This window comes from Aptenodytes patagonicus, chromosome 1 (assembly GCF_965638725.1).
Source record: "Aptenodytes patagonicus chromosome 1, bAptPat1.pri.cur, whole genome shotgun sequence".
Lineage (NCBI taxonomy): Eukaryota > Metazoa > Chordata > Aves > Sphenisciformes > Spheniscidae > Aptenodytes > Aptenodytes patagonicus.
The window spans coordinates 219,591,021-219,606,663 of record NC_134949.1 but is presented as its reverse complement, the minus strand read 5'-3'; the positions used below and the strand labels follow the sequence as shown (position 1 = coordinate 219,606,663).

General features: G+C 44.4%; 1 protein-coding gene across 1 annotated transcript in view; it reads right to left on the bottom strand.

Annotated features, from left to right (window-relative positions):
- The window catches only part of ME3 (malic enzyme 3), a 132,478-nt gene that overhangs the window by 26,034 nt on the left and 90,801 nt on the right, over positions 1 to 15,643 (bottom strand). Inside the window, exons 5-6 of the mRNA XM_076328346.1 lie at positions 11,211 to 11,372; positions 8,133 to 8,236 (exon numbers count right to left, since the gene is read on the bottom strand). Of these exons, the coding sequence (XP_076184461.1) occupies positions 8,133 to 8,236; positions 11,211 to 11,372 (266 nt within the window). The remainder of the gene's footprint in view (positions 1 to 8,132; positions 8,237 to 11,210; positions 11,373 to 15,643) is intronic.

Below are 15,643 nucleotides of genomic sequence, written 5' to 3'. Positions count from 1 at the left end.
TTTGTTCACCATGAGCAGGGAGTATAAAACATTCCTACATGTATGAAAAAAAAAAATATTTATAAGAAGGTCCAGTTCCTTTATGGAAAGAATCACAGGCAGCAGGTTCCAATCCTTGTCTGAATTTAGCATTTTATAGTACTGCTCAGTCATTCATGACGTAAGGGGTCTGCTTTGATGCACTGCAACTCCTACTCATAGTCTTAGATAAAACCAGGCAGAGAAGAGCCAAATTGTCCTTGCCCTTGTCCTTGAGACTTTCTTACTGCTGCTTGATACACCAGTAACCAAAGTTCTGATTTCCAAGAAAAATGAAATTTTCAGTAAAGGAGCCCGTCATTAGAAAAAAATCATGCTTGGCAAGCGATCAGCATTCAGGATTGGAAAACCAAAGTCCACGCTAGCAAGTTAAACAACACTAGCACCTAACCCTGGCCAGTGTCCTGAGGCCATTCTTACGGTTAAATTGTTAACATGATCCTTGGCAGGCTTTTGGTCAGACCAGCAGTACTCTGCCACACAATTCCTGGCCACAGTTTAGGGGTCAGTTTGGTCAGGCACCACCTCAAGAGATCGTTTGCCTGTGGCTTTATAGCGGTAAGAGAGCTAAGCAGTATGGATAAGGCTAAGCAGCATGGATGTGAGCAGCAACCACAATGCCATTTGGCCTTAGGACCAGAAAATGGGCTCTGGCATCTCTTGTTTACTAGTACAGATGTAGCTAGAAAAGAAGTAGCTTAGAAATGGGCAAAATACTTCCCTCATTCCGCTGCAGCCAGGATCTCACTTTGCCCCTGGAGAGGATGAGGGGCAGTGACTTAAGAATCTGCATTTTCCTTGTCTGTGAAGGGGAAGCAGCCCTGTGCCTCTGCAGTGTTACGGGGTCCTGCCTGAGTGTGCCTCAGGTGGGTCCAGGGCCAGCTGGGGCATTCAGAGAGAGGAAAGGCAAGTTGTTCCTACAAGGTCTTTGCAAACTAAGTTTTCACAAACGAGTGGAAGAAAACTAGACTGTTCTCCCATCTGACACCAAGGTTGACTCAAGGCACAGAACAAGATACGCTTTCATCTACATTAGAAATAGAGACAGAACCAGCAATCTTAAATAAGCAAACACTGGTACCAAGCTAAGAAGAGGCCTAGAGGGAAGAAGTACCTTTGTTCATCCCATGTAAAAAGGGCATGAGGCCCAAGCTCATTCTTGTTATTGGGGACCCAGTTCCTTCACACCTCTGAGTCTGCTGATAGCCCCTTAATGGCAGCTCTGGTGTGGCTGTTGGGCTCTTTGCAATAGGCAGGTTACACAAAAGCATGAGCATGTCCCAGAAGGCTAAGGCTTTTCTACTGTCATTCATGTTTGGGAAATCTCACATCAGGATTGCACTGTTTGCATATTTGTATATGTTTCTGGCCAAGAAGAGGAAACCCGGATAGGTAAAGAGACAACAGCGAGATGGGTTTACTACTAGGAGGCATGGGGCAAGTGCACTATTGTTTGCAGGGAGAGCTTGCAACATATGTTTGCTTACAGGGTGCAAACAGATTTTACACTTACTTAACATCAGAAAAAGCCTTTACTTTTTAATACTTCCACACAGCTAAGAGGAAGGCAAGTTTTCCCTTAAAAAACTGACAATGAAAACTAAAATTTTGGTAAATTAAAATAAAAGTTGACCTTCCAGTGCTGAAACCACTGAAAAAACCCTTCAAAGCCTCACTCAGTACTGTGATGTGATTTAATAGCACTATGTATATCACTCATTAAATAGTTCTACTAGTGTTAAAAGGAGAGATGAAGAGATAAGTTAGAAGACATGATCATATCTGTTACTTTGTTTTGAAATGGAAATGTCATGGGTAAGGTTCATTGATTGTCAGATAATGATAGCACGATGAAAGCTGGACCCAAGGAGCCACAATAGAAGTCATGACTGTTACAGCAGATGTAGCAGTTATGATGGTTGCCATGAGTGAGACAAAACCACAATTGCTTTTATGCTAGAACGTTCGGTTTCGAGCCAACAGATGGGAGTTTTGCAAAAACTTGTCGCCTTTTATATTATAGCTAATACAAAATATAGAGCTCTAGGTCCTGGGTTTAGAAATCCCATGCCAGGGAGCTGCATCATGAACCCAGCAGGAACTGCTGCCTGCCTCACCATCTTCTTAGACTGCACACTATTTCTAACGTTGGGTAGGAGTCTCACTAGGTTTCTGCCAACATAAACACAGCCACCACGCTCTGAGGCATAGAGCCTGCTGCGAATTCAGTGAGTACTAAATGAAAGTGATCCTTGAAGCACAAAGATAGCAGGAAATCCCTGAATCTCGGATTACTGGAAGCTGGGGGTATGCCAAGGATTGTTTGCTGCTTGTTCCTAGTCATATGCCAGGGCATCTGCTATGAGCTACTGTTAGAGACAGGATACAGGGCAAGATCAAGCCAAGATCAATCACAAAGCTCTAGGGAAAAAAAATCTTGAAAAATCATAGTCAACCTTCATTATAGTCCTTACAGCAGCAACCCCCCCCCCCCCCCCCGCCCCAAAACACAGCATGTCTCATGACTTCCAAGCACTACGACCAGCACTAATGGCTGCTATGGCCATTCTTGTGGTTTTATGCAAAATGACATCATCCTCCTTGCAGTGGGTCTGAGGAACAACTGCAGCTGGAGGTACAAGGCTTCTTGGGAGCCGGGCATAAGCAGGAGATGCAACTGTGCTAGTGCTGACCCTCAAATGTAGCCTTGAGCTACCCTCTGATAGACAACAAGGAATGGAGCCTCACCACCTTCCATCCAAACAGATCTTCTCCAGCTACATCTTTCTAAACCAGCTGTGGTAAATGTGGCTTAGGTGGAAAGCACAGACAGAAAGCCTCGGGCAGAAGGCTTTTTGACATCTGTAAATGTCTTATCCCAAAGGATTTGATGGCAAGGTAATAAAAGTCCATTACCACAAAGATCCTGTAGCAGCACATCTGGAGCTCAATCATTCCTCAGTAGCAGAAAATCAAGCTAATAAAACCTAAATATTGTTCTTTGACTTTAAATTTCATCCAGTGGCTAAAAGCAGATCATAGGAGCTGGCTTATGAGCTCATTCCACATCAAGCCAGGATAATGGACAGCCGGGGTGGCTCTTCCCATTACCATCACTTCTCCCTTCTGGGTGGTGTCAGAGTCCCTCTGGCCATGGTAACTGGGGTAGATGGGCAAGGAGAATATCCACCTTGTATTCCCATGAAGGCTGGAGTCGGTCTATACCATCAGCCCTGCCAGGGCACTGGTGATGGTGTGCAGGTCTCCTAACAGACACATAGAAGCTGAGGAGGGACTTTAGGTGTTAGCAGTATTACGCGAGGGCTTTGTGGAGGCCAGTGGTGCCTAGAGACTTAAGTCTAGTCTTTCAGGATCAATCAGCCAAGTTAGCTAGAGCATCTGAAGAAATAACATGGGGGCACCTGTATTGGTAATTTTGTTTCTGAAAGGGGCTGGTGAATTTGTGATCCACAGCCCTGGAGAACTGCTGAAACAGAAGCAGCTTGTTTTCGAGCAGGCTCTGCTTGTTGGAGAGCTCATGGGACCTGACTTGGTATGTTTGTGGGTAAAAGTACTGGGATGGGATTAGGCAAAGAGAAATCACGTATAAAACAGGCACAAGGAAAAACAAACTCAGCAGAGCTACTTTCCTCCTTCTCCCATTTTGAGAAACTGAGTGCTTGATCTCCTTGATGTCTTCTGGACATCGTCCATCGTCCTTTAGGATGAGAGGAAATGGCCTCAAGTTGCGCCAGGGGAGGTTTAGATTGGATGTAAGGAAAAATTTCGTTACTGAAAGAGTGGTGAAACATTGGAACAGGCTGCCCAGGGAAGTGGTTGAGTCCCCATCCCTGGAGGTATTTAAAAGACGAGTAGATGAGGCACTTAGGGACATGGTTTAGTGGGTGGTGGTGCTGGGTCGACGGTTGGACTCGATGATCTTAGAGGTCTTTTCCAACCTCAATGATTCTATGATTCTATGATTCTATAATTCTGTGCTCTGCCATATGGCACAGGCTGATAGAAAGCTTATGTTTCCCTGGTCACCCTGTTAACAAGCACTGATGGGAAAGGAAAGGGGAGTGAAGTTATAACAGCTTAATGAGGCTTCTGCGACATGGTTTGCTGGCGTGTGGAACTGCATCTTGTAGAGTCCCAGGCTGAATGCTCAGCACGTGCCGGCAAACGACTGAGGCCAGCATTCAAAATGGAGGCTGGAGCTTGGGGACAGGCCATCCGTCAACACCTCTGGCCACTTGGAGCCACGAAGCTGCACTGTTACTGTATGATGAAACTGCAGAAGGAGCGAACGGAATAGGACAGATAAGGAACTGGTCTCCAGTTTCTACACCAGTTTAGGAGAAAAGGAGAAGGAGGAAAAAAATTTCCAGTGGCAGTTTGCTTTAAGAGAGAGTCTGAGGGTTAACACGTATTGTTACTGTAGAGCCCAGAGAACATGCCCCAGCACAACACAGCTCCCGTGGCGTTTTGATTTCAACCTTAATTTGCTCATATAGGCAAGCCCCAGACATTCTGTGGGTTACTGCGATTATGATCCTTGGACACTTTAGGTGAATATTTATTCCAGCCTACAAAAATGTACCAGTTCAAGAATAAGACTGACTTGCCCTTTGCCATGGTAACCGAGGAGAGGGAAAACTGAAGCAGTGTATTTTCCCATACAAAGCACATTACTCATTGTGAGAAAACAGCAATTTGTCAGGCTGCTTCATTCAGTCATAGGCTAGGCTCAATGGGCCAAATTTTGCACGTAGTTGCCTCCCAAGAGGAGCAAAATGCTCCAAATGGTTTGGAGCTCTTGTTAAAGAGCTCAGTCATTTCATGTGTTTTAGGTGAGAGAGTAATGAATGGAGGTTTAGGCAGCAGAAAAACGCAGAAATTTATCCAGCTGTTCCAGAAAGGGCTTTTCTTTCTGAAATTGCCCAGAAGTCACACTTTATTTCAAAATACTGTAAGTGCTAACTCTGAAGCCTCTGACACACTTCCTCGTTTCATTACTAGGTGGCTATTATGAGACCAGGAGCCCTTTCTGCCGACTGTAGGGGTCTCCAGCTATAGAAATTTGACATCTGTTTGATATTATTATTCCATTAGAGGAGTAAATCTTCACTCCCCTGGCTTTCTTGTGGGCTCTGACACATTCCACTTCAGTGACAAATGTCTCTTGAGCCAGCAGAGATTTGACAGGGTGGCAGGTACTCCTGCAGAGGAACTGACAAATGGTTTCCATGAGAAGATGAAGTACCCTCAGGAAGTAGCCAGAATTTCTGCATGAACATCAAGCTGAAAAGGAAACCCCCAAATTGCAAGAGATTTGTGGCAACCCAAAAAGTTCCTCACCGCATAACTGAATTTGTATGTGACATTATAGACTTGCGTAAGAACTTACAGCAGACTGAAGATCACAGCAGTTTGTACTCACAGGTTTCCTCACACGTGGAAGCAGGCTACAATAAAGCAGCATATTCTTGACCTTCTGAACAATTTCTGCTTCCTTTCGTTACAGAAGTGAGAGCTCCTACTGGGTTGCATCCAGTCATTCCAGTGGAAACTTGAGACCAAATGAATCTATTTCATATAAGTTTGCCAAACCCAGGCTGATAGCAGGATTATTCAGCAGCCCAGAGCTCACAGAGGATCTCACTCCAACAACGCTTTAAAGTACGCTGGTGGTCAGGATGATAATATAGGGTAATAGCTCCTTTCACTCAAGGATCTCCAAATACTTTACAGATGTGAATGGAGAAGTGCAAAGTGGAATTTCCCAGCCCCACTTTGCAGAGAACTTTTTAGGGGCTTACTGTGTACAAGCAATTCATCCTGGCTAAGAGAAATAGAAAAGCTGGGACAGGGGCCCCAGGAACTTGATTCCCACTACTTGGATGAAAGCATTAAACATGACATCACCTCCTGACAAGATAAGAGTTCATTGTTTTGTGGCTGAGTGTCTTCGCCCTTCAATGTGGAGATTAGCTCATGTAAACTAAACGCAGGAAAATAACAGCCAATCCTTCCTCTCCAGCAGCAAGCACAGAAAAGGCAAATCATCTTTCTGGCCCTGTCACTGACATCGTGGGAGTAGTGGGTACAACAAGCTTTGCATTTAATACCACAAGCGTAAATTTCAGAGCCAAATTTATGATGGCTGAGACCATCATCTGGCTTCTCATTCCATTGTTCCCATTCTATCATCAACACCAACACTGCAATACCCCTGTGGTCTCTTGGCCAGAAGGAAGTGGGATAGTTTCCTTGAAGGATTAATTAATGACTACAATCAAAACAAACAAAAATCCCACAAGTCAACCCTGACAACTCTTAAATCTTTTCTACTTGCAGAGCCTCTTGTGATTTCCTAGTTGTGTTTTACCAGTTTTCTAGCCTCCACGAATTTCTTCTCCCTAGATAACCCACAAGTTTCTAACATAATATACACCGCAATCAACTGACATTTCAGTCAAGTTTCTCATCAAATATGAAGAAGGACAAACCAGAGCACAAACACAAAATTCTCTTTTCTGCAGTCACCCTTAGGTATTTTTAATCCAACAGGCAGGGCAGTGTTATTGTGTTCATATTCACAGATATAGGAGCTATAGCACTGACTGATAGCAAGTATCTTGCACTTGTGTGCTTTACACAGCAAGTGGGCAACTGCAGCTGGGCGAGTTGATGTACTGCCCGGCCATCATATGGGACATGTCTACACCATGCTGCTGAACAGCAAAGGAGGGACTCCTGTCCTAACAGCAGCATTGCACATGCACAGGGTGCAGCACAATGCTGCACACAGCCACGTCAACAGATGCTGAAATTCTGCATGATGCACTCATCCCTCTCAAAACTTGGTTCGTCAGCTGTGACTGAATGGTCCTCAGCATTCCAGCCCCTATTTCCTACATCCCTCCACCCTCAGCCAGCTGGGCAGTCAGACCTTACGTAAAGATATGCTTCTCAGTGGACGGGTAGGTGTTGTCGTTAGACACTGGACATGATGCCTCCTACCTCAAGGGAGACAAGATGAACTGAGAGCTGGTGACACACGTACCACCCACTCCCTTCCATTTAGGCAGGAACACACACACACACAGAGCTGCCTGGAGACACAGAAAGAGGGAAGATCAAACCTAGCTCCTTCAGCTGTGAAGAAAAGACCCTACAACATAGAATCATAGACATACAGACAGGCAGCAGCCTATTAATCAGGCACAGGCTGCAGCTCTCTGCCACTTCTTATCAATATCATTTGCTGCTTTAGGAAAGGCAGAAAAAGCTGCTTAGGAGCTTGGGGCTTTCCAAATATTATTTTTTTCCTTAACAGTTGTTCTCACTTATGGTAACCTCTCCAGATAGTGATGGAGATTTTAATATATTTTCTTTTTTCAGAAAGAGGAACTCAATGCAGTGCAAGAGGTGCACATACAGTGCTGAGGTGTGGTTCTGCTCTTCCCATATCAAACTCCCTGGTACATCAGAGACCCTGTATCCCAGCTAGTCAGTAAGAACGGAAATATGCACTCGGTCTGTCCCACCACTAAAAGGACAGTGCTTATAATCCTGACCTTCTCACTCCGCAGACTTAAATGCCAGCAGGGACGCTCCTGTTTTTAACAAAGCGATAGACAGGCAGTCTGCAGACTCACACAGACATCACCATGTGGAGTAACGTGCCATTTCCAGTTAGATGATTTCCTTCACAACGGTGAAAGCTAGAAACTTCCTTTACAAAATGTAAACAAACCAAAGTTTAGATTCTGCCTATGCTGAAAGAGGCTCATAAATGCATGATGGAGGCCAGATACAGCCCACAGGGCATATGTTTGACACCTCTGGCCTATATGGACAGGAAATGGTTATAAATAGTCAGTCCCATTTCAGTTCTCTGAAGACAAATATTTTTGACACAGAGTGCTCAAGCACAAAGAGTCATTTGTAGACCACCCAGGAGACTTGCATTTAAATGACCTTTCTTTGCTTGGACGATCAATTATACCAATGTTTATTTCACAAGTTGCAACATTTGTTCTTAAATGGAAGCAGCCCAGAGGAGCCATGTATATAATCCCACTTACTTGTTGGTAACTGCCTGCATAAACTCATCAATCAGTTCGTCGTACTGTTTCCCACGAACCCTCTTGTGTTTCAGTCCAATATAGAGTGGATCACTCAGGAGAGCCTAGGACACAAAGCAATTCTGTTGACATCTTCTCTTCCATGGATGAACGGAGATTTATGTCCCAGCCTACCCAAAAAGTTTGTCTGTTGTGGTCATATTAATTTTACTTACTACACAGTGAAGGCCAGCTGACACAGCTCTTCCTGAGCAGAAAGTGTTCCATAAGGAGCTACGGACTATTTTTTTGTGTAAATAAAGTCGAAGGGATGTAACGCTTCTTGACTGCCATAGGAAATGGAGCTCTGCATCCCCAGAACAGCTCTACCACGGCTCCCTACCAAGGTGCCTCACTCCTAGTGAATAAAACTGACCTTGTGTGGGGAGTGCTTACTGTTCAATCAGTTCTTAATTTTGCACTGAGGTTATCAGGAAAGCTGTTGACCATAAACAGTGCTTTGAGCAATGAAGATGACCTGAAGTAACCTGAAAAGATGTGTCATATAGGCCTTTAGGTGCCAGCCCTGAGCTAACCAGCACCAGTGATGAGATGCCAAAATGTTCCCGAGCCCTGCACCTACCTAGCACTCACCTCCAGTTATCTGCAGGTGTCAAGGCAAGGTATTTTCATACAACAGATTAGTTTATTATTTGGCTCCCGTTGGGAATAAAAAACCAGGCCATTCCTCCAACGAATCCAGCAGGCGTTAAGTCAGGACCCCTAAGCCACCTAAAAAGGACTGGGTCAGCATGGAAACAGCACATATTTTGGGAAAAATCACAGGACAAACAGTGGCAGGAGACAGGTGGGCCAACACTTCCGTGAGTCACTGCAAAGCAACTCTACTTCCCTTCCAATTTCAGTAACTGAATCATACACATGAGAAGGGGATGAGCCATCATAAACCTATTGTCTTGCAGCCACATGGGCCCTAAATATTGGCAGGTATGCTAAAATTAGATCTGTTTTTACAGCCACAGCTGTTTTCCCTTAGAAAGAAAGATGAAAGAGGTTTTCCTCTGAGTTTGACACATTAACTCTTCAGGGCCATGAAACAGAAAGCAGACCCATTTGCATTACTTCACTGATTGCTCCTATAGCGCCATGTGCTCTGGGGCCTTTTCATGGAGTATAAAATTCTCCCATAGGCAAGCCGAGAAACGCCAAGCTCTGAAAAAAGACCGATTTGCCGAAAGTGTATACAAAGTATTATGGACTGTCAGAAAGACAAGCTGGGAATTGATGCTAAAAATATAATACAACTGCTATATTTACTCCATTCTACCTGAGGTGCCTGTGTAAGCAACACAGTCACCCTAGGCTCAACATACATTAATAGGCAGAGATGAACAGGATGAATGCCTACAGGAGGTGTCTTATTTCTGCATTGATAAGAGTTTAGCCGTGGGGCAGGATGCTCGTAGGATGTGCTTAGGGTTGGGTTAAGCTGGGTTTATGCACATGAGAAAGCCATTAAATAAATAAACAAATTATTTATATTGTGAGGAAATATATTGTTTATATTGCTGGAAAACAGCAAGTTCTGTATCTTAACCCCAGCTGTGGAAACTGGCTTCACAGGGTTGTTCCTGGACACATAAGCTACACTTGGTCTTGGGCAGAATGAAAGTCCCCAAGATTGACTCTGGGAGTCCCTTTCTCTGACACCATCTGACCCTTGGAGATGCCTAAAAATCATTGGTGCCCTTTGGATTTTAGTGTCCCCCCTGGATGCTGAGACAGAAACAGACGGTCATGCATGGTCAGAAGCTTCCCATGGGAAGGGAAGCGCTTACACCCAGGTCCCTCTGGAGGGGAGCTCCAGCTGGGGGGCTCAGAGCATGCTGACACTTGGTGGTGTGCAGACCAGCATGGAGGAGAAGGAAGAGATGAAGGAGCCAAAGTCAAGTACAATGCTCTATTGACTGGAAACTCCAAGAAGTGAGAGACTGAGACTTAATTCCTGCTTTAGCCTCAGAGGGTCTGAACTCAGAGATCCCACTTTTCAGGGAAGACTGTGGATCAGGCTGAGATGAGCACACCCTATATTTCACAAATCCATGACAGGCCACTATGCTAAAGGAATACAATAATCCTGGGATGAGAGACCAAAGAAGTAATTGGGAATCTCATCCCAGATGTCATCTGTGGCCACTGATTTTGCTTTCTTTCATTCTTTTCAAGTGTCCAGTGTGAGATACGTGGGTCCGAGGTGAAAGAGGTGCAGAAAATCTAGCTTTCCAGTGAGCATAGGCATGCCTGAAAATGTTGGCACTCATTTGTCTTCATACACAAACTCAAAGCTCTTATACCCCAGATTTGTTGTTTCTCTCAAGAAACATGTGTTTGGTTTACGTGGGGTCAAGTGAGGCACAAGTACATTTTACAAAAATGGACAAACCCGGGCCATCACAAATAACTATAGGATATTCATTTTAAAAAAGACATCCTCACAGATGTCCATTCTGGCATTGCTAAAATGTTGCACTTCAGTCTTTCTGAGCCAGAGTCATAAGGCAAAAATTTGCAAACAGATGGAGTCCTCTTGTCTGGTTATCATGTGCAGTAAAGTGTGCAATCTGACAAAACACTGAAATTAATCATTCCCAATCCACCCACCAGGGATTCTCCATTTTCTGGAATACAGTCACCTCTGTGCAGACACGAGTATCCGCCTGTTTTCTCACAATTACCAGAGGAAGAATAAATCTGGGACTTCCTGTACAAAATATTTCAATTCACCTTGCCATGCTGAAAGGTGGAGCTGACCCTTCAGCTCCAACAGGCAACACTGAGTCTTCTCACCAGGGGGTGACCATGAGGCTATTTAGTGTTTATTTCAGTTCCCTGTAAGAGCAAAAGTTTCTTGAGCATCGAACAGGAATGGAACCTGCCCAATTCCCTGCAGTGCTGGTCTAGCCATCGTCTCATCTTGGATGTCTCTGGCTTTGCCTCCACCTTTAGGGAACTGGCCTCAGTTAAGTATTAATCTCAATTCTTTCCCCCCCCCGTCAGATTTATGAAAAACTGTCTTACCTCATTGTCTGTGCCAACATCCAGCAGGACAGGGAGACACTGTTGTGGGTGAACTCCACCACAAGCTGTGTACAAAGCAAGCTTCCCCACTGGGATACCCATGCCGTAACTTCCTAGATCTCCTAAACCGAGAATCCTCTCTCCATCTGTCACCACGATAGCCTAGGAGGATCAAGAGAGACTGTTGTATGGTATTGCCAAGGCTTTAGAAGCAAAACCAGCTCCACTGTCTTCACGCCGATGCCATTTTGCAGTTGCATTGTGCAATGGATATTTGCCTCTTCTACACGACACCATGTTAATTAGCTGTTAGTGATAGAGGGCTGCTCATTTTTGGGGGTAGAGATAATGTGGTTGATGAGTAGTGGCTCGCAGCATGGGAGAGCAGCAGCTCTGCTTGCCAACACTTCAATTCACTTGTAGCAGAGCCCAACCAGCATGGCTTTTTGTGCATCCTCAGCTGTATAACAAGAAGCATACAAAAGAGATCTGGCCTTGATTTTTCTTCTCTTTTTCTGGAAAAAGAGCTCTGTACGTAAGTGTTTGTGCTTATGAACTGCATCTGTGGAAGTAACAATCTCATGTCTTCACGCTGTTGTAGAGTAGCTGTGGAGTAGCCAAGATCAGATAATCAAACCAAAACTCATTATAAGTGGGACCCTTTGCCTCTGGTCCCCCTGACTGCAAGGTAGGTAGACAGAAGCCATCAGCATGGGCACCAGCATGGACTGCGGAGGGGTTCCCACACTATGTATTTAATACTAGACCTTTTTTCCCACCCAGCTGGGAGTTAAACAATTGCCATTTAACTCTGTGCAGTTGGCCTTTTGCATTTCAGCAATACTGTAATGTGACACCTCACCAAAATCTCTGATCCATAATTTTAGGTTTTTCTTGTTATTGTGTCATTTCTTTGTGACAAGAAGGGAAATAAAAGCCTGCTTAATGTTGTCCAAATTAGAAGCCTAAAGTTGAGCTGTTCAACCCACACTGTACCTCATTGAGACCTTAGGAGGCAAATGACCAAGCAGATCTGACTAAACTTCCCAATTTTTAGGTTAACTACTCTGTTTGTTGGTTTTGTCCCCAGGGTCAGGCACTCTTTGGGGCAGTTCTGAAATCCAGTAAGAACAGGAATATACTGGAGTCCAGTCCCACTGTGGGAGAAAAGCTGTAAATACAATAATAAACTTTAACTTTCAGCACTGTCCCAGCACTTCAGAGAACAGAGCGCTCACATCAAATGGTTTATAAGACTGCGGGAAACTCAAGTGCACAGTCTAGCTTGGATTTCAAAGGACAAGACTGCAGAGAAGTTCTTTATTTGCTGATCTGCGAAGTTAAGGCTAAACTTAGGACATAGGACATTCACATGTGTGTGCTTCAGTGAGAAATCAGAGAATGGGAGATTAGAAGCTATCTCAATAGATGTACTTCCTTGGGGAGGGGGGGATAATAAAGATGCATTGGTTTATTGCTGCGATGGAGAAGCATTTTGTTGTTTAGGAATGGAATAAACCTCTTGCTGCACTTTCCTTTTTCAGGAAGAATCGTACACATCTGTTTCAGTGTCCTTTCTTATTCAACATAAACTATATACACATTCCAAGGCTATCTTCTCCCTCAAACTAAACCACTGTTTGTAATGGCAGAGCAGAATTACATTACATTGCATAGTTCAGGGATAAGCCCGAAGAGAAACTACAGATACAGAGGACACATGCATCTATTCTGGCTTTTACATCTATTTTGCCCTTTAGCAAAAAAACCCCTCTGGTAGTTTGAGGCATGATACGTTCCAGGGTTGTAATGCACGTAATAATAGTGACAACCAATATGTAATAGGGATTATTTTGAAATGATCCTCCTATATGTAGAATATTTGTTGTGCTGTTGCCACTTTCTTGTCACTAGGAGTTAGAATTCCTAAAAGTGATCCTTCAGTGAAAAATCTATTAAAACTAAAAGGACTATACACCTATCCTTAGGCTAGAGGTTGGACAATCCCCGACATGGGCAATTCCGTCATGGCAGCGATACACTTATCCACCTCCATTTTTGAACATTTACTGATTTGTTTTTCCTTCTGAGTCAATGTGAAGTGTTAGCGATGGGAAAGTCTCTTTTTGGGTGGGCTCCATCTGTTTCTGGGTGTGCACTCACTTCTTTACCACACCCAGAGGATGCAATTGGGACTGGAAGGCAGTAAAGGGAATAGAGAAAGCAGCAAGCACATGCACTGCTACAGGTTTACCCTGAAACTGATGCAAATTATATGAAAAGGAGTTAAAAACCTAACTATGCAGAGAATTTTTTTTTTTTAAATAATTAAGTTCTAATGAATCAAAATATTTCTCTGGATCATAGATCCCCTTTCATCCAAACAAATAAGCGTTCTCAGGCAAGCCTAAAAAATTCTCGATAGCACTTAGACATGCATCAGAGAGAAAATTTCTTCATCCTTAGATGTGCTGCGCTCTATAGGTACCAAAGCTCCTCAGGGTAACACTGAAAAATACAGGGGAACAGAAAATAAAGCACGGGAGACATTCATTGCTGTCTGTATCAGAGAGGGGAAACTGAATTTGTGACTCTTTGGATTTGAAAAACACTGAAAAAAGGTGCACAAAGTTTCAGTGGTTACCTGATATACAAGCACATTAAAGTAATGTTTTTAATCGCTCACGTTCATGTGATCAGACCTCAACAAACAAGACATTAATCTCTGGCTGAGCAGGACAGACGCTTCTAACTGAACCACTGGTTTAACAATTAGGAACCTGATTTCTACTTCCAGCTGTGCTATGAATTTTCTTGATGACTCTGGTCAAGTCTCTGGCTAAAGGTTAGGTGTGCAGTTTAAGCCAGTCATCTAACTGGTTTCTAAACTTCTTTGAGAGCTGATGGGGAGAGACGGAAACCTCCAGAGTGCATCTCCTCCCTCCAGCAGCTGTTTTGGGAAGGGATGAAAGGGGTATTTCTCTTTGAAGATGCTCATCTCCCTCTTCATTGATCACTGCAGAAGTACTCACAAACTGAGATTAGGCACTGAGTCTTCAGGCAGCTGATGTTAACCGAGATGACTCTGGACCGTAGGCTGTATCCAGTCAGCTGCTGTGGGTAGCTAGCCCAGTTTTGCAATGCCTAAGTAGGAGACATCTGGCCCAGCAGAGTGATCCAGAGCACTACGCTGATCTCCAAGCTGCTGAGGCAATGCAGAGAGAGGCAAGCGCCGCTATTGGCATTCCCGCTTCTCTGTATTGATTGCACGAGGTCAACCTTTCTAGGATGAACTGATACCTTGGGTGCACCAACAGAAAACACTACATGGAAGGATGAGTCTGAACAGCCCTGTATAGCAGTAATCCTGACGGGGATTCAAGACGCTGAGTGCACTTCTCAGGGTGAGCATCCTATGGAAGGAGGGAGGAAAGTAAGGTAGGAGGGCCAGTCCAGTAGCTTGCAGGGCAGCACATTTGTCTAGGAATAGGAGATACGGTTTCTACATTACCCTCACTTTGAGGTGGTTTGAACTCATACCTGTCATTCCTCAGGATGACACCCTACCACAACACTATCCTGTATGATTCTCTGCATTCCTCCTGCTCTATTTGGGCCATCATACAGAAAAGAGTACAAGATTAAGGAACCAGAGAGAAAATTAGCAAGGGGAAGCACTGATGAGGGCTATCGACATTTTATCCGATGTTTCTTCATGGCAGGATTCATTAGCAACCCTGGAAGAGACACAAAAAACCCACACTCCCACATGTGTGTGCTCAGAAATGGTTTCTTCTCACTCATTCTGCTTCCAGCACTCTGATTCTTTCAGAGCAGCCCAGCTTCAACAGGAGGGGTGGAGGTGGGGCACATCAGAGCTTGGCTGAGGCTTTGCTAAGCTAAGCAGAGCACCCCTCCAGCCCTTCTAGGCAGAGGATGCAGGCCTACGACCCAGATTTCCACGGTAAATGCTGTTGCCATGAAGCTCTAAGGAGCCCCAAAGCAAAAGGTGGGGCAGCATGTCCAGGTATTTCTTCACTGTCTTTAATGGGACTTACTCTTGTTGGTGTTCAGTGTGGTCCAAGCCTTTTCAAAAAACTGGGTCCCTCCAGGGACTTAGGTGCAGTCCAGGTGCCTCCCTACTTATCTCAAAATCTCAAGTGTTCCAGTGCCTACCAGTTCAGGCATGGAGAAGTCTGTGTACAAACACACAGGGAACCCTGCGGTCCAAAACAGCGATACTGATGAAATTATCTGCCTTTGTAGTCTGGCAAACCTGGAAGGTAGATAGTCTGAATCTCTTCCATGGACCACTGCCCTTCCTATGGTCTGTTTTGGGTGCCAGAGGGGGCTGTTTCAACAACAGTCTCTAATCTTTCTGTGCCAGTTTCCCCACCTGCAAAAACATCTCTATCAGACATAATGAGTTCTGC